General features: G+C 47.6%; 1 protein-coding gene across 4 annotated transcripts in view; it reads left to right on the top strand.

Moving 5' to 3' along the window:
* The first annotated feature begins 1,271 nt into the window (after positions 1-1,271).
* Positions 1,272-25,403, top strand: part of Espl1 (extra spindle pole bodies like 1, separase) — a 34,663-nt gene continuing 10,531 nt past the window's right edge. The window contains exons 1-13 of one of the 4 annotated variants that reach the window (XM_037197328.1): positions 1,272-2,124; positions 12,112-12,201; positions 12,754-13,809; positions 13,954-14,058; positions 14,211-14,322; positions 16,227-16,363; positions 17,366-17,559; positions 18,246-18,485; positions 18,674-18,818; positions 18,940-19,078; positions 19,256-19,395; positions 23,055-23,189; positions 24,517-24,636. In XM_037197328.1, the coding sequence (XP_037053223.1) occupies positions 12,121-12,201; positions 12,754-13,809; positions 13,954-14,058; positions 14,211-14,322; positions 16,227-16,363; positions 17,366-17,559; positions 18,246-18,485; positions 18,674-18,818; positions 18,940-19,078; positions 19,256-19,395; positions 23,055-23,189; positions 24,517-24,636 (2,604 nt within the window). In that variant the 5' untranslated portion in view covers positions 1,272-2,124; positions 12,112-12,120. Of the gene's footprint in view, positions 2,125-11,555; positions 11,759-12,111; positions 12,202-12,753; positions 13,810-13,953; positions 14,059-14,210; positions 14,323-16,226; positions 16,364-17,365; positions 17,560-18,245; positions 18,486-18,673; positions 18,819-18,939; positions 19,079-19,255; positions 19,396-23,054; positions 23,190-24,516; positions 24,637-25,403 lie in introns of those variants that run through there. The other 3 variants (XM_028874479.2, XM_037197327.1, XM_028874478.2) reach the window with 3 other exon arrangements.

Genomic DNA, 25,403 nt, shown 5'->3' with positions numbered 1-25,403 from the left:
TTTAACTGAGTACCTACTGTGTGCTGTGCATTGTATCGCTGGTGCTTTGTTTTTTGTTGTTTGTTCGTTTTTTCTTGTTTTTAAACTTAAGAGGAAAATCCATGTAAAGGGAGTAACTTGACTTAAAGTCATGTAACAAAGCACATGCCTTTAATCTCAGCACTCAGGAAGCAGAGGAAGGCAGATTTCTGTGAATTCCAGGCCAGCCTGGTCTACTGAGTAAGTTCCAGGAGAGCCAAGACTACATAGAAAAAAACCTGTCTCAAAAAAAAAAAAAAAAAACCAAAAAAACAAAAACAACAACAACAAAAAAAAAACCCAAGTGTAACAAATGAGTGGTAAACAGACTAATAGACTAAAGCGTTTGTCTTGTTGCCAGTCCTGTGACCCTGCCAGGACACACACTGTTTATGTCCCTTGGGTTTGGGTTTTAGTCTCCAGCCTTGCTCCTCCATCCCAAGCTCTGCTGCCAGAGATAGACCAGGGTGAGAGCATTTAGGCTGCGATCTGATCCATTTATGGTAATAGTTCATATGGTTCAAATGAGATGTTGATGCCTCACGTAGGCACACTACTTGAGGCTGCACAGTTAACTGATCCTTTGTATGGTCGTTCAAGCCTGTACTCCAAGCACTTGGGAGGCTGAGCTGTAGCTAGAGTTTTCCTGCCTGGCCCACAGTCCCACAGCCACTCAGACCCAACCAAGTAAACACAGAGACTTATATTGCTTACAAACTGTATGGCCATGGCAGGCTTCTTGCTAACTGTTCTTATAGCTTAAATTAATCCATTTCCATAAATCTATACCTTGCCATGTGGCTCGTGGCTTACTGGTGTCTTCACATGCTGCTTGTCATTGCGGTGGCTGGCAGTGTCTCTCTCTGCCTTCCTGTCCCTCAATTCTCCTCTCGGCTAGTCCCACCTATACTTTCTGCCTGGCCACTGGCCAATCAGTGTTTTATTTATTGACCAATCAGAGCAATTTGACATACAGACCATCCCACAGCACTGAGCAGTAGGATCAAAAGTACCAGGTCACTCTAAAGCTTCGTAACAAATTAGGAGATAGCCTGGGCTATACAGCAAGACCCTTACTCAAAAGAAAGGAAGGGAGGGAGGGAGGAAGGAAGGCAGAAAGAAAGGAAGAAAGGAAGGAAGGAAAAACCTTAGGTGAAATAGCACAAGCCTACAATCCCAACACTCAGGAAGTGTGAGGTGTGGGTAGGAGGGTCAGGAGTTCAAGGCCATCTTTAGCTATGAAGCATGTTGAAGGTCAGCCTGGGTGGGCTACATGAGACCCTCTCTCAAAACAATAGCAACAACAACAACAACAACAAAATAATAGCATTCAGACCCAGACCCAGCTGTCTGGTCCAAATCTGATTCCTCCATTCTCTACCTCAGTTTCCTTATCTGTGAAATAGGAAGGACAACATGGTTTCTACCCTATCGGGCTCTTAGGAAGAGTAAATTAATTGCTGTGCTTAGGTCCTCAGAATAGTACTTGGCCCACATTTTAAGTACTACATAAGTGTTTGATTATCTTTTTTGGTGCTGGAGACAGAACCCCAGGGCTTCACACACACTAACATCCTGGATAAGTGCTCTGCTACTGCACTGTACCCCCAGCCTCAGCTGTTCATCTTTACATTTTAGTTCTCAATTTTTCTAATACAGCTGATTTTATCAGGCTTTGAGGATGAGAGTGACTAGATGGGCTGTACGGGATGCAGAGCTTTCCAGCATGTCCCAAGGGTTGGGGGATTCCCAGCAATGTTTATTCTTGGTCCTATCCCAGATGGAAGAATCAGGCTATCCAAATGACCTTCTGCTTTGGGCGTATGTGTGCAGCTGAATTGTCAGTATATTCCACTTGAACTCCTTTCCTCTTCCTCAAGTGGGAAGGTCAGTTTGGGGTCAGACTCGATACCAATCACAATGTTCCCTCAAGAACCCTGCTCCTTTCCACCCAGCTAGACACAGCATGCTCTTCTATGGCTTTTAAGTGGTCCTGAGGAGAGAAGAGAAGCATCCCGCAGAACCACATGGACAAAGAGATGGAAGGCCTGGGGAAAGACAAGCTGCTGGTCCCAAGGCCTGGATAACAGCCTTCTTGGATCAAGGGTATGTGCTCCGTTTCCACATTGCTCTTCTCCTAACCAAATCCTGTGGTTCTTCTTGTCTCTTCCATTCCCCCCATCTCTCTTTCTCTCTCTCTCTCCCCACCCCCCCTTCCTCTTCTGTTTGTCTGTTTTATTATTGTTTGGGACAGGGTCTTGAACTCACAGAGCTCCACCTGTGTCTGCTTCCCAAGTGCTAAGACTAAAGGTATGCACCATCTGCCTTTGATTCTAGCACTGGGGAGGCAGAGGCAAGCTGATCTCTGTGTGTTCTAGGCCAGCCTGGTCTACAGAGTCAAGTTCCAGGACAACCAGGGCTACACAGAGAAACCCTGTCTCAGCTGAGCGGTGGTGGCAGTGGTGGCACACACCTTTAATCCCAGTACTCAGGAGGCAGAGCCAGGCAGATCTCTGTGAGTTGGAGGCCAGCCTGGTCTACAGAGCGAGATCCAGGACAGCCACCAAAACTACACAGAGAAATCCTGTCTCAGAAAGCCAATTTTTGTTTGCTTGTTTTGAGACAGGGTCTCACCATTTAGCCCTCGCTGTCCTGGAATTTAAAGAGATATGACTATCTCTGCCTCCCCAGTGCTGATATTAAAGGAATATACCATCTGTGAGCACACAACTCCGGAAGCAGAGGTGGGAGGCTTGCCACAAATTCAAGGCTGACCTGGGCTGTATAAGGAAATCTTGTCTCAGACAAACAAAATACCAAGCAAATCAAAATCATATAGGCTCCTTGTAAAGCTCAAATGAGAATAGAGAATTGTATATTTAATATAAATATGTAATGATAAACATGTGTTATTTTAAAACACATTTGTATTGCCATAGCAACATAGCAGTGTGTGTTGCTTTAAGCAATTGGTGTTGTTTGATTAGACACACTGAGTAAGGCTTGCTAGCTGGTTTCATCATTGTGTGCACATGATAGAGTGTAACCTACAGAAATTAGAGGGGCATAATGTCAATAGATGAGAAATATTATGGGACTCCCATCATATCTGTGGTCTGTCATTGAACAGGAAGTTGAATAGTACATGACCAAATGTGAAAACGGTCAGATTTCATTAATTCTGAACATTAGCTATGGCAACTGTTAAATGTATTTCTGCAATCTGATGGTCCATCAGATTACATTATTTATTTGCTTGTTCATCTTTGATTTTTTGAGATAAGGTTTCTCTGTGTAGTTTTGGTAACTGTCCTGGATCCTGCTCTGTAGACCAGGCTGGCCTCGAACTCACAGAGATCCACCTGGCTCTGCCTCCCAGTGCTGGGATTAAAGGCATGGGCCACCACCACCTGGCTAGATTACATTATTTTTTAATTTAATTTTTAAAGATGTGTTTAAGGGGCTTAAAAGATGTCTCAGCAGTTAAGAGCATTGGCTGCTTTTCCAGAAAACCTGGGTTCAAGTCCCAAAACCCACATGGCAGATCACAACTGTCTGTAACTACAGTTCTAGAGGATCCAACACCCTCAGACACACATGCAAGCAAAACACCAATGCACATAAAAATAAATAAATCTTTAAAAAAAGATGTATTTAAGATTTTTTAGGTTTACTTACTTTATTTTATGTGTATGAGTATTTTGCTTTCATTTATGTATGTGTAGCACATGTGTGCCTGGTGTCCAAGTAGGTCAGAAGAGGTCATCAAATCCCCTGGAACTGGAGTTGCTGATGGTTGTGATCTACCATGTGTATGCTAGAAACTGAGCCCAGGTCCACTGGAAGAGAATGAGATGCTCTTAACTGCTGAGCCATTCCTCCATCCCAATAACTATATTTGAGTTTTTTTTTTTTTTTTTTTTTTTAGACGGGGTGTATCAGGCTTTCTTTTGGGCCACCAAACAGCTTGACACGGAGACATCATTAGTTATGAATGCTCGGCCTTATCTTGTGCTTGTCCCACCAGCTCTTATAACTTAACCTGTTTCTCTTCATCCACGTTTTGCCTCGGGGCTCTTTACCTTTCTTTCATTCTGTGTGTCCTGCTCTGTGTTTTGCTGGCTGGAGGCTGCCGGGCTGGTCGTGGGCATCTCCCTCTCTTCCTCCCTTGTTCTCTCCTCTCTCTTTCTTCTTCTCTCTTCTCCCACTTATTCTCTCTGCCTGCCAGCCCCGCCTACCCCTCTACTGCCTAGCTATTGGCTGTTCAGCTTTTTATTAGAATAATCAGGTGCCTTCAGCAGGCAAGGTGAAACAGCAGCACATCTTTACATAATTAAACAATTGCAGCAATAAACAATGTAACACATCTTTATGTCCTTAAACAAATGCAGCATAAACAAATGTAATGCATCTTTGCCTAGTTAAAGAATATTCCATAATGACAAGCTTTCTCTGTGTAGCTCTGGCTGTCTTGGATCTCACACTGTAGAAGAGTTTGGCCTCAAACCAAGAGATTCACCTGCTTCTGCCTCCTGAGTGCTGGGACTAAAGGCATGTGCCACTACCACCCCCAACTACTTTTTATTATTATTTTTTTTTTTTTGAGACACAGTATTACTTTATACCCCTGGCTAGCCTGAAACACACTATGTAGACCAGGCTAAACTTAAACTCAGAAATCTGTTTGCCTCTGCCTCCCAAGTGCTGGGATTAAATGTGTGTGCCACACACCTGGCAATTATTTATTTTAATGAATTGAGACAGGATCTCATTGTGTGGCCCTGACTGTCTTGGAACTTGCTTTGTAAACCATGCTGGCCTGAACTTTGCCTCTGTCTCCTGAGTGTTGGATGCAGTGGGTTTTTTTTTTTTTTTATTTTGGTTTTTTTGATTTTTCAAGACAGGGTTTTTCTGTGTAACTTTGGCACCTTTCCTGGAACTCACTCTGTAGCCCAGGCTGGCCTCGAACTCACAAAGAAATGCCTGGCTCTGCCTCCTGAGTGCTGGGACTAAAGGCATGTGCCACCGCCACCACCACCTGGCAGATGCAATAATTTTTAAAAGAAAAACTGGATTATACTGAACTGGAGAGATAGCTCAGTAGTCAAGAACTTGAAGACCCAATTTCAATCCCCAGCTCCCATGTAACTCCAGCTCCACAGGATCTGAGTTTTGCAGGCACCTGGACTCATGTACACATATCTACACATACACAGAGACACATAGTTATAAAATAATAAAAATAAAAACAAATAGATCATATATTCATTATTTTCTGAAGTGGTGTGTGTGTGTGTGTGTGTGTGTGTGTGTGTGTGTGAGTGTGTGTGAGTGTGTGTGTGTTATGTGTGTATGTGTGGTGTGGTGTGCACGCGTGCTGGAAATTGAATTCAGGGCCTTGCACAAGCTAGGCAAGCGCTCTCCCACTGAACTACATCCTAGCTGTGACTTGCCTTTTTTATTTTGGCCAGGCGGTGGTGACAGACACCTTTAATCCCAGCACTCGGGAGGCAGAGCCAGGCAGATCTCTATGAGTTCCAGGCCAGCCTGGTCTACAAAGTGAGATCAGGACAGCCACCAAAACTACACAGAGAAACCCTGTCTCAAAAAAAAAATTATTTTTATTTTATGAGCACTGATTGTTTTGTGGGCATGTATGTCTGTGTAAGGGACGTCAGATCCCTTGGAACTGGAGTTACAGACAGTTGTAAACTGCCATGCGGGTGCTGAGAGTTGAACCTGGGTCCTCTGGAAGAACAGCTAGTGTTCTTAACCACTGAGCCATCTCTCCAGCCACCGCATGCCCTTTTTTTTTTGGGGGGGGGGGTTCGAGACAGGGTTTCTCTGTGTAGCTTTGCGCCTTTCCTGGAACTCGCTTTGGAGACCAGGTTGGCCTCGAACTCACAGAGATCCGGCTGCCTTTGCTTCCTGAGTGCTGAGATTAAAGTCATGTGCCACCACTGCCTGGCATCATTTTTGTTTTTCAAGACTGGATCTCATGTAGCCTAGGCTGGCTCTGAATTCACTATTTATAAAGGATAGCCTTGAACTTCTGATTCTTCTGTCTCTACAAGTGCTGAGATTGTGGACATTTGCTGGCATTTCCCATTTTAGTGGTGCTGGGGATTGAATCCAGTGCTTTGTGCATACCAAGCTTAATTGAGCTACATCGCCAGCCTATTAGCACGCTTTTCACAACTTTATTTATAGTTCTGAAGTTCAAACCAGCACCTGGCATTCTAAACAAATATGCCCTGCCACTGAGATGCATTCTGAGCCCCAATGTGTGCTGTTTATGAGGCTTGGTACCACACCTTTAATCCTAGCACTGGAGGTGGGGTCATAGAGGCAAAAGGATCTCTGTGAGTTCCAGGCTAGCCAGGGATATACAGTGAGACCCAATCTCAAAACAAACAAACAAACAAACAAACAAACAAAAAACCCAAAAAAACAAAAAAACCCAACCAACCAACCAACCAAACAAACAAACAAACAAACAAAAAAACAAACCATTTTCAAGGACTGTAATGCACTGTCAGGGCTACCAAGGCTTGTTTCTCAAGGTTGGCAGAATCCTGGAGAGATAATAAGGCATAGTGTTACTACAAGTTGAGCATTTCTAATCTGAAGCTGTGAAGTAGAAAATAAGCAAAAACACAATATGATAAGTGGTAACTCACACACCAGGTCTTATGTAATGGGTCACAGTTAAAATAGGCCTGGAAACACAGCTTCAGTTACTAGCACCTGAGTTGGCTCACCACCTCCTGTAATGTTAGCTCCACGTGAGTCAACCCAACTCCTACAGTCTCCTTGGGTACCAGGCATTTATGTGGCACACACACACATATACAAGCAGATATTCACATCCATAAAATAAAAAATCTTTAAAAACACAGATGCACATGCTTTTAATCCTAGCATTTGGGAGGCAGAGGCAGAAGGATCTCTGTGAGTTCGAGGCCAGCCTGGTCTACAGAGTGAGTTCCAGGACAGCCAAGACTGTTAATGCAGAGAAACCTTGTCTTGAAAAACAAGACAAAACAACAACAACAACAGAAAAACCTCACATTGTTTTTTTTTAAATGGACGTATACCTTAGTGGGACAGGGTTTGTCTAGCACAAGCAACTGAGCAATGCTTTAGGTTTAACCCGTAGCACGGCAGATAAATAAATATATAAATCTGTAACTAAACTAAGTGTGGTGCTCCAGGCCTACAATCCCAGAAGCATCAGGATTTCAAGCTCAGCTTCAGTTATATAGCAACTTCTAGGGTGGCCTGGGTACATGAGACCTTGTCTTAAAAGAACAAATAAGCCGGGTGGTGTTGGCGCACACCTTTGATCCCAGCACTCGGGAGGCAGAGCCAGGCGGATCTCTGTGAGTTCGAGGCCAGCCTGGTCTACAGAGTGAGATCCAGGAAAGGGGCAAAGCTACTTAGAGAAACCCTGTCTCAAAAAAAACTAAAAAAAACAAAACAACAACAACAAAAAAACACCCACCAAAAACCCAAAACAAAACAAAACAAAAAACAACAAAGAAATTTGTGTATTTAGATTGGGGCCTATCCCTGAGACATAATATATGCATGTATATTTAGGTATGTATATGGATGTGTTTATGTATGTACATGTGTATATGTATATGCTACACACACACACAATTTCTAAAATCTGAAATCCAAAGTATTCACCATTAGAGGATGTAACCCTAAGTATTTCATTAAATACATTTGACTCAACTGGTATCCCTGGTTCCCTCCCCCCACCTTTTTTTTTTTTTGGTTTTTTCGAGACAGGGTTTCTCTGTGTAGCTTTGCGCCTTTTCCTGGAACTCACTTGGTAGTCCAGGCTGGCCTTGAACTCACAGAGATCCGCCTGACTCTGCCTCCTGAGTGCTGGAATTAAAGGCTTGCGCCACCACCACCCGGCCCTCCTCCCCCTTTAAAGGTATTTGTTTTATGTGTATGTGTGTTCCAGAATGTATACATGTTGTTGATTATTTTTTGCTCTTTTGAGGGGCCCACCACCCAGCTCCCAAATAAATCACACATGGAGGCCTACTCTTAATTATAAATGCCCAGCCTTAACTTGGCTTGTTTCTAGCCAGCTTTTCATAACTTTAAGTTATCCCTGTCTACCTTTTGCCGCTGGGCTTTTACCTTTCTCTTAGTTCTGTATATCTTACTTTCATTCTTATTCCATGGTTGGCTGTGTGGCTGTGTGGCTGGCCCCTAGTGTCCTCCTCTCCTGTTCTCTTGCTCTTCTTTTTTCTTCCTGCCTCGCCATTGGCCGTTCAGTTCTTTATTAGACCATCAGGTGTTTTACACAGGCACAGTAACACAGCTTCACAGAGTTAAATGCAACATAAACAAAAGCAACACACCTTAAAATAATATTCTACAACATATACATGCATACACCATGTGTTCAGGAGCCCAAGGAGGTCAGAAGAGGCACCAATTCCCCGGAACTAGGATTACAGAAGGCTACAGAAGGAACTGGGTCTTCTGCAAGAACAGAGAGTGCTCTTAACCACTGAGCCGTCTCTTAACCACTGAGCCGTCTCTCCAGTTCCTTTACCCCACACCCCCACCTTTTTGACTTTTGTTTTGTTTGTTTTTCCAGACAGAGTTTCTCTGTATATCTTTGGACCTGTCCTGGAACTTGATCTGTAGACCAGGCTGACCTTGAACTCACAGAGATCCACCTGCCTCTGCCTCCAGAGTGCTGGGACTAAAGGCGTGCTCCACCACCGCCCGGCTTTTTTTTTTTTTTTTTTTTTTTTTTTTTGAGGTAGGACTAGCTCAGTATTTTTCTATGTAGCTCTCAATAGCCTGCACTTCGTTATGAAGACCCTGGCCTCAAATTCACAGAGAGTAATGGGATTTCAGGTACCCAGTTTGTACCCATTTTTACAGAGATGGAACAAATTAAGCTAGGACTAGAATCTGGCTCCACTGCCCAGTCTTAAGTTCAAAGCTCTTTCCTTGCTGGCGGCGGTGGCACATGCCTTTTAATCCCAGCACTCAGGAGGCAGAGCCAGGTGGATCTCTGTGAGTTCGAGGCCAACCTGGTCTACAGAGCAAGATCCAGGACAGGCACCAAAACTACACAGGGAAACTCTGTCTCAAAAAATAACTCTTTCCTCTTTATATGCTTAGGATTCAGACACAGGATTAAACTATATGACTTAGGGCTGGTGAGATGGCTCAGAAGTTAAGGATTCCTGCCACCAAGCCTGATGACCTGAGTTCAATCTTCAGAACCTACGTGGTTGAGAGAGAGAACGGACTTCTATAGGTTGATAGTTGTTCTCTGACCTCCACATGTACACCCACGTCTTCCTATGAATACACACACAATAAGTAAATCACGTGAGTTAAATTCATTTCAGGAACATTTTGTTATGTGTTGTTTTTTTAATTAATTAATTAATTTTTTACTTTTTACGTGCAGTGGTGTTTTGCCATAGATGTCAGGTCCCCTGGAACTGGAATTATAGACAGTTGTGAGCTGTCCTGTGTGTGGTGGGAATTGAATCCAGGTCCTCTGGAAGAGCTCTTAACCACTGAGCCATCTCTCCAGCCCCGCTGTGTTTTTAGAGACAAGGTCTCTCTAGGTAGTCCTAGCTGAACTGGTACTTGCTAATGTAGACCAGGCAGGCCTCTGCCTCCAGAGTGCTAGGCTTAAAGGCATGTGCCACTATACCCAGCTTTGTTTTGTTTTGAGACAGGGCTTCATGTAGCTCAGGCTGGCCTTGAATGTGATGTGTAAGCAAAGATGACCTTGAACTCCTGATTTTCTTATCTCCATCTCATAAGTGTTGGATCACATGTTACAGGTTTGCACCGTGCAGCAGCTTTCAGTAAAGAAAATGCAGATAAGCATGATGCTAAAATGTAGGAGGAAGTTAGTACTAAGACAATTGATGTCTTCATTGGTCACCTACTTTCTTCACTTTACCCTACAAGGAGTATCGGGAAATGTCTATAATCATTATTGATTAATTGACTGTGGTACTGGTTAATTGGAACTTAGAGCTCTGTGTATGCTAGGCATCTACTTTAATCACTGAGCTACCATCCCAACCCTCTTTTCACTTTTATTCATTTATTTTTAAAGACCTGTTTATTTTTCATGAGTTATTTGCCTGCATGTACATTTGTGGACTGTATATGCCTGGTGCCAGAAGGGGTCAGAAGAGGAGCTCCATTTCCATCTCACCCCTGGAACTGGAGTTACAAGCCATTTGTGAGCCACCATGTGGGTGCCGGGAACCAAACCTGGTCCTCTGCAAGAGCAGCAAGTGCTCTTAACTGTTGAGCCATCTCTCCAGTTTTCTTACTTTTTATTTTGAAATGGTCTAAATGAAGTTGCCCATGCTGATGACCTTGAACTCACTCTGTAGTTCAGGCAGGCTTTGAACTCAGGATCCTCCTGACTCAGGCTCACCAGTATCTGGGACTATAGGTGTGTGTTAACAACCCACCTTGTAATGAACCTGTTTAAAAGAACTATGTTGTTCTTTTTAAAAATTAATTTTATCCCTGGATAATGGTAGCACACACCTTTAATCCCGGCACTCAGGAAGTAGAAGCAGGTGGATCTACGTGAGTCTGAGGCCAGCCTGGTCTACAGAGCTAGCTCCAGGACAACCAGGGCTACACAAAGAAACCCTGTCTTGACAAAGAGAAAAAAAAAAGTAAGAAAGAATGCTTTTGTCTCAAGTCAGGAGGTTAAGGAAGGAGCTGGCCATCTTGGAAATTCAGCGTCTTTATTACCTAGCCATGGCCCCTCTCCTTATCTGTCTGCCTGCCAGGGAGTCTAACTCCTGGTCTCTCAGATTCACTACCAAGCCAAGGGTGGTGCCAAACATCATCTCCCACTAGAGGGTAAAGAATCCTCACTAGAGGGGCTGAGAGATGGCTCAGGGGTTAAGAGCACTGGCTGCTCTTTCAGAGGTCCTGAGTTCAATTCCCAGCAACCACATGGTGGCTCACAAACATCTCTATAATGAGATCTGGTGCCCTCTTCTGGCGTGCAGGCATACATGGCGGCAGAGCACTGTATACATAAGTAAATATTCAAAAAATAAAAAATCCTCAGAGACGAGGGAATTGCTTGGAATTCTGCCTGAGCTATATAACGGTGGGAGCATCTTTAATCCCAGCACTTGCAAGGCAGAGGCCAGCCCGATCTACGCAGCAAGTTCCTAGACAGCCAGGACCACGAAGTGAGAACCAGTCTTTAAAAAATATATCCATCGAAGGCTACTACACTTTTTCCCTCCCTAGTAACATGAGGGTTTACTAGTATTTTAATTGTCTTGAAATTTAAAATCCTGCCTGAGCTCGGGAGATAAAGGAAAGAAGGAGGTAGGGGTTGGCCATCCCAAAAGCAAAGTGATTGCAGTTGACTCAGCCCTTGGGGGTGGGGGTGGGACTACCGGAGTGCCTTCCGGTCCAGAACGGAACCCCGCCCAGCCAGGTTCACGTGACAGGCAGCGCGGCAGGTAAACTACAACTCCCAGAGAGCCACGCGGCCGGCCGGCGTTACGCTTTCTCGCTGATTGGCCACTAGGGATATTTGAAAGGAGGAGCTGGCGCGGAAAGCGAAGACTACCTTTCGGATGTTTGCTGGGTCCTCCGACTGGAGGTTGGTCCTAGACTCGTAAAGAACGGCGGCTTTGGGTGAAGTAAGGCTCGAAGGGTCTGGTGAGAGCGTGCTCAAGCCGAGGTGAACGGCGTCCCCATTTCTGACCTCAGGGGGAAACGGGGCGGCCCTGCGGAGGCTCGGGGACCCCCCAAAGGGCTTGGTCGGCGCCCAGGGGCCCCGTGCAGACCTCTGGGGTGGCGTGGTGGGAACAGGAGGACGAGGGGCACCCTGGAGGAAGAAAGCGTGTCCACGTCAGTTCACGGCGGGAGCCCAGCGTCTGGGCATGGCCCCCACCCACCCCGCAGGATTTGTGGTGGGGTTCTTTTCCTGCTTCGATGCCTGGAATACTGCTACAACCCTCAACCCCCTCATCCCTCCAGTTATTTCCGTGACACATCTTCGCGGCCTTCTACAATTCATTTCCTTTTCTCTAGCCTTTTGCCATGAGGAACTTCAAAGGCGTCAACTTCGCGACTCTGCTATGCAGCAAGGAGGAGGCCCAGAAGCTGCTGCCTGACTTGAAGGTAAGGGGTGCTTTTTGGCTCAGGACACACCTAGTTTTCTGAGACCATCTGTCTTTTCTTCTCCATTTTAACTTTTTTCATTTTCCATACTGGGGATTGAACCCAGGAGCTCATGCCTGCAGGAAAGTATACTTCATCACTGAACTATATGTTTTCACTTAAAAAAAAAATTTTTTTTTTTTTGAAGTTTTGAGACAGGGTCTCTCTACATAGCCTTGGCTGTCCTTAGAACTCAGAGAGATCCGCCTGCTCTGCCTTCCAAGTGCTGGGGTTAAAGGTGTGCGTCATCATGCCTGGCTTGTTTTCACTTTTTTTAATTTTAGGTAGTGTCTTGCTTAATTGCCCCAGCTGGCCTTGAACCCATCAAGCCCAGGAAGGTCTTGAACTTTCAATCTTTCTGCCTTGACACAAGTCTGTGCCACCAAGCCTGGCTTGTGTTTTGCCTTAATATGGAGGAGGGGAGGGGCAGGAGTCCTTGTCTGTGTGACCCTATTTCTAGTTCCTTTTCTTTCTCTACCTCTTTTTCTGTTCACCCTGCTTGTCTCTTCCTAGGAGTTCCTGTCCAGATCCCGAACTGATTTTCCCAGCGGCCGCTGTGATGCTGAAAGAAGACAGATCTGTGACACCATCCTGAGGGCTTGCAACCAGCAGCTGACTGCCAAGCTCGACTGCCCTGGGCATCTGAGGAGTCTGCTGGACCTGGTGGAGCTGGCCTGTGATGGCTATTTGTCGTCTACCCCACAGCGCCCTCCCCTCTATCTGGAACGCATTCTTTTCATCTTACTTCGGAATGGCTTGGCTCAGGGAAGCCCAGACTCTGTGCTCTGCCTTGCCCAGCCTCTCCATGCCTGCTTGGTCCAGAGCTCTCGAGAGGCTGCCCCCCAGGACTATGAGGCCATGGCTCGGGGCAGTTTCTCTCTCCTTTGGAAGGGAGCAGAAGCTCTGTCGGAGCGGCGAGCGGCATTCTCAACCCGGCTGAAGGCCCTGAGTTTCTTAGTGCTCTTGGAGGATGACAGCGTCCCCTGCGAGGTTCCCCACTTTGCTTCTCCGACAGCCTGTCGAGTAGTGGCTGCCTATCAGCTGTTCGAGGCTAGTGGACAAGGTCTAGATGAAGCAGACGCTGACTTCCTATATGACTTGCTCTCTAGGCATGTGATCAGAGTCTTAGTAGGTGAAGGGGGTAGTGCTCCTGGGCCTCTTTCTCCCCAGAGGGCCCTCTGCCTCTTGGAACTCACCTTGGAACACTGTCGTCGGCTCTGCTGGAGCCGCCACCACCGCAAGGCCACCAGCGCAGTGGAGAGGGCTCGTGGTCACCTAGAGAAGAGCAGTGTAGCGCCTAGCCTCCAGTTATGCCAGGTGGGGGTTGAGCTGCTTGAAGCTGCAGAGAAAAGACCAGGGGCAGTGGCCCGGCTTCTGATGACGGCATCGGCCATTCTGAACAGCAGTCTGGAGGCACCGCTGCCCCCGCTCCGGGCACTGTATGACAGCTGCCAGTTCTTCCTTTCCGGCCTGGAGAGAGGCGGCAAGAGGGACTATGGGCTCGATGCCGTATTGAACCTCTTTGCTTTTCTTGGAGGGTACTGCTCCCTTGTCCGGCAGCTTCGAGATGTGAGTTAAGGACCTAGAGGTAGGGTGGGTGGGGATGTGGTTCTGTGAAGAACTACCGGGTTCCTTGGTGGGGTGCTCTCCGGGCTGTGCCTGGTAAGCATCCTGTTGTACCTCGAGGGGCACTCAGCATCCTCCCTTCTTCAGGTCTGTGATGTCCCCTCCAAGCAGCCGCAGTCTTTGCTTCAGATGTACTTCCAGGGTCTTCACCTCTTCACCGGGATGGTTTACGACTTTGCTCAAGGCTGTCAGGTACCATCTGGGAATCAAGAAATAGGGGTCGTCTTAGGGGTTGCTTCTTAGAAGAGTTTTGGGGTTGCTTTGGTTTCGGGTGTGGGGCAAGGTGGAAGTCCGCGTGGACCCTGCCTGACGCTTCCCACCCTCCCACCTTCTTGTCCCTTCAGGCAGCTGAGCTGGCCCAGCTAGTGGACAGTTGCAGATGTGCTGTTGTCTGGATGCTGGAGGCCTTAGAGGGCCTGTCGGGCAGAGAGCTGACGGACTGCCTGGGGATGACCGGTTAGTGCCTTGCAACTGAGATGCACAGTTCTGGGGGAGGGCTGTCACATGTTAGGCTGGCGAGGAGTACTTGCTGTGTATTTCTGACCACCTAGTGCCTTAGGTTTAAGGAGAAATGTGAAATGTGCATAAGGATCAGTTACTCTGGTTAATGCCAGGACAGATGTGATAAGGCTTATGACAGAGGACTCTGATATTTTTTTTCTTCTTATATTTTGCAGTTTGATTTGATAATTTGTTTTATAAAAATATTTGTGCCTAATATACAACATTACGGTCTTTATTTATTCACTCATTCATTTATTTATTTATTTACTTGGGTTTTTTTGAGACGGGGTTTCTCTGTGAAGCCTTTGCTGTCCTGGAACTCACTCTGTAGACCAGGCTGTCCTTGAACTCACAGAGATCTGCCTGCCTCTGCCTCCTGAGTGCTTGGATTAAAGGTGTGCGCCACCATTGCTGGGCTTTTACAGCCTTTATATATTTTTTGTTTTGTTTTTGTTTTTTAGCCAGAGTCACGCTATATCGTCTAAATTGGGCTCAAACTCATAGGAGTGCTCCTGACTCAGCCTCCCAAGTGCTAGGATCACGAGTTATATTTTAACTTTTTGTTTTTGAGACAGGGTCTCTCCACATAGCTCTGGCTGTCCTGAAACTCACTCTGTAGACCATGCTGGTCTTGAACTCACAGAGATCTGCCTGCCTCTGCCTCCTAAGTGCTGGGATTAAAGGTGTGTGCCACTGGCTAACTTTTTTTGTTTTTTAAGACTTATTTTACCTGTATATGTGAGTGCCTGCACATATGTATATGCCTCTGATGTGTGTCTGGTGCCCATAGAGGTCAGAAGAGGATTCAGATCCTGTGGAACTGGAGTTAGTTGTGAGCTTCCGTGTGGGAGCTGGAAATCAGATTTGAACCATCTGCAAGAATAACAGGTGCTCTTAAAACACTGAACCATCTCTCAAGCCTCTTACCTTAAACTCTTAAGAACCAGATAATGAGCTGGGCGGTGGTGGCCCATGCCTTTAATCCCAGCAATCAGGAGGCAGAGCCAGGCGGATCTCTGTGAGTTCAAGGCTAGCCTGGTCTACAGAGTGAGCTCCAGGACAGGCACCAAAACTACACACTGGTATGATTGCACATGCCTTTTTAATTCCAGTTCTGTGAGTTCAAAACCAGCCTGGTCTACATGGAGAGATCTAGGCCATCCAGGTATACATAATAAGACCCTGGGTTTTGTTTTGTTTTGTTTTTTAAATAAAACCAAATAATGACTAGCCTGGTCTACATAGCAAGTCCCAAGCCAGTCAGGGATACATAGTGAGACCCTGTCAATAAATAAACTAACAAATACCAGGTAAAATATCCACGTACTTCAGAATTAAAATTGTTCGAATGGCTGGAGAGATGGCTCAGTGGCTAAGAGCATTGGCTGGAGCTGGGCGGTGGTGGCGCATACCCTTAACCACAGTACTCAGGAGGCAGAGGCAGGCGGATCTCTGAGTTTGAGGCCAGCCTGGTCTACAGAGTGTGTTCCCGGACAGCCAGAGTTGTGTTGACATGATGGTGCCTAGGAAAGAACATCTCCGACACGACAAACAACCAGCACCAGATCTGGAGGGCTCGAGAGGGTCTGATATGGTCAAGGACTACAGAGCCAGATGGTGTGGCTATAGTGGCCAGAGGGGAGGAGAGGGAGGCAGGATAGGTCAAGGCTCAGCCCTCACAGAAGCGTGGAGGGGCTGCTGGTGTGAGTTTTCTCAGGGATGGTGGGCAGCAGCTGATGGTCTGGGCTGATAGCTTTCTCATCCAGAAGCTGATGAGCTGACCCCAGGCTGAGCTGCTCAGCCGGACAGGGAAACGGAGCCGCTGCGACGGTCAGTTGTCTTTTCTCTCCCTGCAGCCTCTTACAGCAGCAACCTGGCCTTCAGCTTCTTCAGTCACAAGCTCTACGACGAGGCCTGTGCCGTCTCGGAGCCAGTCTGTCAGCACCTGGGCTTGGCAAAGTCAGGTGCTTGTCCCGAGGTGCCTCCTGAGAAGGTAGGAGGGAGAGGGGGTGTTGGGGGCCTTGAGTAATATGAACGGGCCAGGCTGCAGCTCTGCCGCCCGTGGGTGCTCACCAGTGCCTAGGAGTGTCCCCACACCCTCGCCACGCCGCCACTTTCCCTCCCTCCTTCCCTTCTTTTTTTTTTTTGGATACAGGGTCTCGTTGTGTAGCTCCAACTGGCCTGGAATTTGCTCTGTAGGCCAGGCCGGCCTCAAACTCACAGAGAAAGAAAGGCGTGTGCCACCACACCTGGCAGTGTTTTCTTTAACATGGCTGTTTTTACTTTTGGCTTCCTCCTAAGCTAGTTCCAATCCTAGTTTCACATCAGAATCACCTGAGTGAATTTAGGAGCCATTCTGTTCTGATGCTTGCCTCCAGTTGATGACAGCAGATTCTTGCCCTAGAGCTCAAGCATCTACATATTTTAAGAGTTTCCCCCACCCCCAGGGTGGTCCTCTGCACAGCCAGAGTGACAACCAATGTCTCATGGAGAACACGTTCAAAGAGTGGGTCGGCTGGGTTGGGGAGTGCAGGGCCTTGAGTTATCTCAGCAAGGGACGAGAGCTGAAGGAATAAGTGGAGCCGAGGCGTCAGGTTGGCATTTGGATGCTTTTGCCATCGTTCGCTGTGGCAAACAGTGCAGGGTAAAAGCCGGGGTAGTAGGGCCACTGTGGTAGCCTGGGCAGGAAAGGGTGGGCTCGAAAGGCGTGGACGGTGCAAGAAATCAAGGATTCATCTGAGTTTAACCAGTGGCTGGAGGCAGGTAGAAGGGAGGGAAATGTACGCGTGGCCTGCATTCCTGTCAGGACCAGACAATACCATTGCTGAGGAAAGGGTCACAGGAGGGGGAGCAGGTCTTGACGCTGTAGACATTGACCATGAAGGGCCCTGAAGTGGAGAGTGCTGCTGCCTGTCCCCCTGTGGTGAATGTGTGCTCTGCTGGGCTCTGCACTCTGATTGGCTCCATGCTCCAGCTCTAACCTGTCTCTGGTCAGCTGCATAGGTGCTTCCGGCTGCATGTGGAGAGTTTGAAGAAACTGGGTAAACAGGCCCAGGGCTGCGAGATGGTGACCTTATGGCTGGCGGCTCTGCAACCTTACGGCTTTGAACACATGGCCGAGCCAGTCACTTGCTGGGTCCGGGTCAAAATGGATGCAGCCAGAGCAGGAGACAGAGATCTCCAGCTGAAGTGAGTTGGAGGGGAGGACAGTCATATCTGCCGTGGGTTGGGCGTGTCTCTTGTTTTTTTTTAGACAAGGTTTCTCTGTATAGTCCTGGAACTTGCTATGTAGGCCAGGCTGGCCTTGAACTCACAGAGATCCTTCTGCCTCTGCCTTCCTAGTGCTGGGATTAAAGGCATGTGCCACCATGCTCAGCCTCCTTAGTCCTTGCTTTTGAGAAAGGCAGTGATTCATTCACCAAGTACATTGTATGTATATTTCATGAAGACAAACGTTGACCTGTTAAAAGAGGGATGAACTTTAGGTGGGTTATTTAGGCTAGTCTTTTTTGGAGACGTGATGTATGTAAGACCTGAAGATGTAGAAGAATCTGTCATCAAATGCCTTGGAATAGAAGGCACTGAGGTGGAAACAAGCTTGGGAATGGGAAGTGGCTTGAGAAAGCCAGCGTGGAGGAAAGAGATAGGATGGGCATGGCGTGCCAGATGAGGCAGCCTCGGTGGGCAGAAGCCAGGCCACACATGGTTTTTCACAAGTCCTGGGTACGGGTTTGGATATGATCCCCCTGTAACCTGCCTAAGAGTTTTAAAGTCACAGCTAGTAGCAGAGCAAGTGCCACACTAAGGCTGGGCTCCCTGGCAAGGATGCGGAGACCTGTCTTCAAGGTCTTTACAGGTGCTGGTCTGCCCTTCAGGACTTTGCGAGACAGCTTGAGTGGTTGGGACCCAGAGACCCAGGTGCTGCTGCTGAGGGAGGAGCTGCGGGCCTACAAGGCAGTGCGGGCCGACACTGGGCAGGAACGCTTTAACGTCATCTGTGACCTGCTGGAGCTCAGCCCTGAGGAGACGGCCGCCGGAGCCTGGGCCCGCGCCACCCACCTGGTGGAACTGGCGCAGGTGCTGTGCTACCACAACTTTGCCCAGCAGACCGACTGGTGAGGAGGGACAACTCCTTGCCCTAATATTACTGTTATGGCGGTCAGTTTCCTGCCCTGTTCCTGAACGCTCCCTTCATTTTATGGTCATTGGAACTGAAATGTGTCCAGTGTCTGTGATGGGCCTTTCCCCGGGTGCTGTGGCTGGCACTGATAGTGGGTCCCACTTAAGTGCATCTTCTCTCCAGCTCTGCCTTGGATGCTATCCAGGAAGCCCTGCAGCTTCTGGAGTCTGTGAGGCCTGAGGCACAGGAGCAGGATTGCCTTCTGGACGATAAAGCGCAGGCCTTGTTATGGCTCTACATCTGTACCTTGGAGGCCAAAATGCAGGAAGTAAGTGGACCTGAGCTTGTGTTACTGGGCATGGATCAGTCGATTTTTTTTTCCTGGGCTGCTACCACTGAGCTGGTGCCAATCCTGGTTTTTGTTTCAGTCTCTCTTCTTTCCCAACCAGGGTATTGAACGGGATCGGAGAGCCCAGGCCCCTACTAACATGGAGGAATTTGAAGTTAATGACCTGAACTATGAAGATAAACTTCAAGAAGATCGTTTTCTGTACAGTAACATTGCCTTCAACCTGGCTGCCGATTCGGGTGAGGGCAGTAAACATGGTGTGGATAGCGGATACTGCTTAGTGTGAAAGGGGCCAGGCTTGTGCGGGGATGTGGGAGAGTGAGGAAGAGCTGGCGCAGAGGCCAGAGCATGTCATAGAGGAAGCCAAGTTCTGTCCAGATGGGCAGGTGGGGAAAGTGTCACCTTCTGATTTCCAGCCCAGTCCAAATGCCTGGACCAAGCCCTGGCCCTGTGGAAGGAAGTGCTCACAAAGGAGCCCGCCCCGGCCGTGAGGTGTCTCCAGCAGACTGCAGCTTCCCTGCAGACCCTCTCCGCCCTCTATCAGCTGGTGGCCAAGGTAACGGGGCAGTGATGGAGTCCATGTCACAGGGTTAACCCAGAAACTGAGCTCCCTCACCTTAGACCTGTGCACCTGCTGAGAAGCCATGCAGAAAAGAATGCTTCTTATGCTAGCACTTGTGAGGCTGAGGCAGGAGGATTATGTGTTATAGACCAGCTTGCATTATATGATGATATCCTCTTTTTATTTTTATTTTTATTTTATTTTTGGTTTTTTGAGACAGGGTTTTTCTCTGTGTAGTTTTGGTGCCTGTCCTGGATCTCTCTCTGTAGAACAGGCTGGCCTCGAACTCACAGAGATCCGCCTGGCTCTGCCTCCCGAGTGCTGGGATTAAGGTGTGCGCCACCACTGCCCTGGTGATATCCTTTTTAAGTGGTTATTTGTCCAGCAGTGCAGAGTCCTGGATACAGTCCCCAGTGCCACAAAAGTGGGAAACAATAGTTTTACCTCGTGGCATTGTTAACATTCAACACGATGACACATGGAAGATGTTTTGTGTAAATGGAGAACTCAAATGTTAGCCTTAAGAATTGAGATGGTGCCCGCGGTGGTACCGCACCCCTTTAATCCCAGCGCTGGGGTGGGGGGTGGGGGTGGGACAGAGCCAGGCAGATCTCTGTGAGTTCAAGGCCAGCCTGGGTCTACAGAGAGAGTTCCAGGACAGGCACCAAAACTACACAGAGAAACCCTGTCTCAGGGGGAAAATAAAACTTTCTAAAAAAGAATTACTAGATATTTTGAGACCTTTATACTCAAAAAGTACTTAAGTATGATTTTACCTTTTTTTCCCCCCTGGTATCAGGGTTTGACTCTGGTACCACCATGTTATATGCCCAGCCCTTTATTTAAAGAAAGAGATTTGTATGTCTGTATCAAGCTGGACTTGAACCCACAGAGACAATCCTATCTGTCCCCTGAGTGCTGGGACTAAAGGATGTGACACCATGCCAGATCCTTTCTTTTATTTATTTATTTATTTATTTATTTATTTATTTATTTTTACTTTTATGTACATGAGTGCTTTGCATGTATGTCTGTGCCCCACGCCTGGTATCCACAGTGATCAGGAGAGGGTATGGATCCTCTGGAACTGGAGTTACAGATGGTGAATGAACTGTAGTGTGGGTGTTGGGAAATGAACCTGGGTCTTCTAGAAGAGTAACCAGCGCTCTTAGCTGCTGAGCAGTCTCTCAAGCAGACACACACCCCCCCCCCTTTATTTTTTTGAGAGGTTTCTCTGTAGCCCTGGCTGTTCTAAAACTCACCACCTGTAGCTCTAGATCCAAATGATCTGATGCCCTCTTATGGTCTCTGTGGGCACTGTAGGCACGTGGTGCACTTATATGCAAGCAAAAACTCATATACATAAAATAGTTTTTAAAAAAATCTCAGAGGATCTTATGTTGTCTTTGCTGTCTCTGAACTAGCTCTGTAGTTTAGGCAGGTTTTGAACTTCCTGTCCTTCTGCCTCAGCTTCCCATAGCTGTGCCATTAGGTCCTGCTTCCTCCCTCTTAAAAAAAAAAATATGTGCATGAATGTTTTGCCGGCATGTATGTATGTGCGGCACATGCATGCCCAAGGTCTGCTGAGGTCAGAAGAATGTGTTAGATCCCCTAGAACTGAAGATACAGATGGCTGTGAGCGGCTTTGTAGGTGCTGCCAGTCAAATCCCAGGCCTCTGCAAGAGAGGTCAGTGCTCTTAACCACTGAACCATCTCTCCATCTCTCCAGCCACATTTTCTTTTCTTTTCTTTTCTTTTTTTTTTTTTTTTTTTTGACAGAGTTTCTCTGTGTAGCTTTGCACCTTTCCTGGATCTCGCTCTGTAGACCAGGCTGGCCTCGAACTCACAAAGGTCTGCCTGCCTCTGCCTCCCAAGTGCTGGGATTAAAGGCGTGCGCCACCACCTCCTGGCTTCCAGCTGCATTTTCTTTTATTTGAGACAAGATCTCACTGTGGAGGCTGGAGAGATGGCTCAGAGATTAGGAGCACTGACTGCTCTTTCAGAGGACCCAGGTTCAATTCCCAGTACGCACATGGCAGCTCACACTCACAACTGTCTATAATTCTAGTTCCAGGGGATCCATCACCCTCACACATACATACATTTGGCAAAACACCAATGCACATAAAATAAGAATAAATTATTTTTACAAAAAATCTCATTGTGGAACCTAGGCCAGGGTAAAACTTGCAGTTTCCCTGCTTCTACCTCTGGGTTATGGGCCTGTGTGACCATATGAGGCCCACTTTGAGAAACTATTTATTGAATGTGTGTGGATGTGAGCGTGGCAGTCAGAGGACAACGAGTGGGAGTCAGTTCCCTCCTTCCTCGTGGGTCCTGATATCTAACTTCAGTTATGAAGCCTGGTGACAGGGGCCTTTATCTGCTGAGCTATCTCGCCAGCCTGCCGACTTGGTCCTTACGTAAACTGTAAGGGGTTTCACAGACCAGTGCTCTTCCTTGGCCTTGCCCCACCTTCAGAACCATAAGAGGAAAGCCGGAGTGGGGGTGGTGGAGCACACGTGCACTCCCAGCTACCTGGGAAGCTCAGGCAGGAAGGCGGGGTTGGTTCCAGCCTTAAAACTGCGATGACGTCCTGTTTGCAGAATTAAAGGGCTGGGAAGAGGCTCGGGTAGAGCACTGGCTGAGTATGTTCGGGGTCTGGGTCAAACCCCCAGTTACCACCAAAGAACAAAATGACCCGCTTTTGTTACTGTGTCTCTTTAGCCTTATTTCCAGGAGAAGGAGGTCGAAACACTAGCTCAGACCGAGATCTGAGTCTTGGCTCTGCCTCGTGAACACTTACAGGAACCTAATCTTTCTGAATCTTAGTTTCCTGCTCAGTACAATTGAGATAGAATTACTATGCAAATTAAATGAGCTGATGCGTGGAAACCTCTTGGCACAGTGCCTGGGGTGCCGAGCAACCTTTGCCAGTGGTGACTGACTTCTAGGCTTTTTAAATTTAATTTCTGTGGTGCTGGGGATCAATCTGCGAACTTTGTGTACGTACTAGGCAAGCAGTCTACTAACTGAACGACATTCCCTCTTTATTTAGTTTTTATTTTTCTATTTATTCACTTATTTTGGAAACAGGGTCGCACTGTCAGGCTATTGCTTGCCTGGAACTCCCAATGTAGAGCAAGCTGCCCTTAGATTCAAATCTACCTGCCTCTGTCTCCTGAAGGCTGAGATTAAGGGTGTCACCACCATTATTTTTGAATTTTTTTTTATATGGTCTGGCTGTGTAGTCCAGACTGGCCTCTAGCTCACAGCTGTGGTTCTGTCTTAGCTTCCTGAGCTGGGTTGTTAGCAGAGCCACCGTGGCTGTGCTTAGAAACAGGAGGGGCTGTGGGCTTAGCATTGGGGGCGGGCGGTGCATGGGGGTCAGGGCCTGAGTGCTGAGATTCAAGGTGTGTGCTGCTCCCCTACCCCCAACGCAAGTGTGAGGACCATCTGGGTTATATGAGACCCTGTCCCCAAACAAAGAAATAGAGAGAGAGGGCAGGGTGGTTTATAAGTCTGAGTGTGGCTGATAGATTCTGAGTATGTATGAACACCAAAGTTTCAGAGGCCTGGCCGGGGTGAGGATGGGTAAGGGAAATACAGGCTCTCACAGAGAGCAGGGTCAACATGCTGCTCTGGGTGCCCAGCCCCTGCAGGCTCTGGAGACCCTCCTGCTCCTTCAGACTGTCTCTAAGAGACTACAGGACCATGCAAAGGCCGTCAGCACTTCCTGCCAGCTTACCCAACAGCTCTTGAGCCTCGGCTGTCCCAGCTACGCCCAGGTGAGTGCCGGCTTGAGTGTGGGGCTGGGGAGTGGCTTTAAAGGCTCGTCCTTCCTTGAGAAGATGGGGTAGGAAAGAGGAAAAGAGGCAGCTTTCTACCCCACATTTGGCTGTAGCGCAATGGAACATGGGAACTGGAGACTCCTTTCCTGCCTGTCTGCAGATCTGTCCCATTTCCCACCCACTTCTCTTGATTTATTTGATGCTTTATTACTTGTGTGCATCTGTCATACTTCTGAATTGGCTTTCAGTTTCCCCCCACACCCCAACGCCCTCTTTTTTTTTTTTTTTTTTTTGAGACAAGGTTTCCCTGTGTAGCTCTGGCTGTCCTGGAATGCACTGTAGACCAGGCCGGCCTTTGCTAGGATCAAAGGGGTACACTGCCGCCCCCTCCCTGCTCCCTCTTATTTTTCTTGGCAATGCTGGTGGTTGAACCCTGGGCCTCAGGCACACTAGATAAATGCTTTGCTACTATGCTGAAACCCAGTTTTTCCCTTTTTAATCTCATCTTTGGTTTCTGCCACTTGGCACAGATCTGATCATCTGTGTCCCTCCTAAAAGACTCCCATGACTTCTCATAACCCGAATGATGCTATCCTGACTTTATAACACACTTTCCTAAAAGTCGAGAATGTTCTGCATGTATACCCGCATGCCAGAAGAGGGCATCAGATCCTATTACAGATGGTTGTGAGCTGCTGTGAGGTTTCTGGGAACTGAACTCAGGACCTCTGGAAGAGCAGCCTGTGCCCTCCCCCCCTCTTTTTTTTTTTTTTTTTTTTTTTTTGGTTTGTTTGTTTTTCCAGACAGTGTTTCTCTGTGTAGCCCTGGCTGTCCTGGATCTCGCACTGTAGACCAGGCTGGCCTCGAACTCAGAGATTGGCCTGCCTCTGCCTCCCCAGTGCTGGGATGAAAGGTGTGCACCACCACCACCCGGCTCTTTTTTTTTTTTCTTCATTCTTAAAGGCAGAGATTTGGATTGCAGACTGCAGACCTACAGGGGCAGCTCAAGCTTACGTGACTTTTCTCTGGTTTTTGTTTTTCCCAGGTGACTGAGCGTCTTTCTCTATTGCTCTTTAGGTAGTTGTGTGTGTGTGTGTGTGTGTGTGTGTGTGTGTGTGTGTGAGAGAGAGAGAGAGAGAGAGAGAGAGAGAGAGAGAAAGAGAGACTGACTGAAAGTGTTCTAAGGATCACATGAATAGCTTTATGTAGATTGTGGTGTTTGAGATAACACAATATTCAATCCCTTGCTTGCAAATGCTCCACTCCATTTTAATCTGAAGAGTCTGACTAGCACGAGGCTGGCGTCCTCTGTCTGATTCTTTAGTTACACCTGGAAGAGGCAGAAGCAGGCCTGAAGGGTCTGGACCAGACGACTGACACATACCAGCTCCTTTCCCTGACCTGTGCTCTGCTTCGAAGTCAACTCTGCTGGGCCCGTCAGAAGGTAATTTCCCCTGCCCACCTTATCTACAGACAGGAACCCGGTTGAACCCAGAGCTTGCCTGTATAACTAGTATAGTGAGCTGGCTTGCCCTAGGGATCCGCTGCCTTTGCCTTTCAAGTGCTAGAATTACTAAGGTGGTTGTGGCCGTCAGTAGTTGCATGGCTTCTGGCAACCTGAGCTTTGGTCTTCAAGCTTGATGCTTGCATGGCAGTCTTTATCCACGAGCCAACTCCCCAGCCCCCCCTCCTTTTCTTCTTTTTTGGTTTTTCAAGACAGGGCTTCTCCGTGTAGTTTTGGTGCCTCTTCTGGATCTCACTCTGTAGACCAGGCTGGCCTCGAACTCACAGAGATCTGCCTGGCTCTGCCTCCCGAGTGCTGGGATTAAAGACGCCACCGCCACCCGGCTCCCAGCCCCATTTTTTGTTCTTTTGTTTTGTGGCGCTCTGGGTTGACAGGCCTTCCGCATGCTGTACCCGGGCTCTGCGCTAACCTACATCCTGGTTCCCTTCCCACTCTCCCAATTCCCGAAGGCTCTGGACCTCAGGAAACTTTTAGGATTTTCATGTTATTTGGCCTCTGAAATTTTTCTGCAGCTCGACAGAATGTTCAGGACCCTGAAAGCAGTCAAAACTGCCTCACCTGGTAGTAGAGACTAATTTCTTTCTCTGCCAGTTTCTGCAGTGGAAAAATAATACATAAAGGGATTTAGGAACTGAGGAGGACAGCCTGATATGGTAATCACCCCTGTAGTCCCAACACTCAAGGCT

Source organism: Peromyscus leucopus, chromosome 20 (genome assembly GCF_004664715.2).
Source record: "Peromyscus leucopus breed LL Stock chromosome 20, UCI_PerLeu_2.1, whole genome shotgun sequence".
NCBI classification, from domain to species: Eukaryota; Metazoa; Chordata; class Mammalia; order Rodentia; family Cricetidae; genus Peromyscus; species Peromyscus leucopus.
Note: the sequence above shows the minus strand (reverse complement) of the source record. Positions and strands in the feature narration are given on the sequence as shown.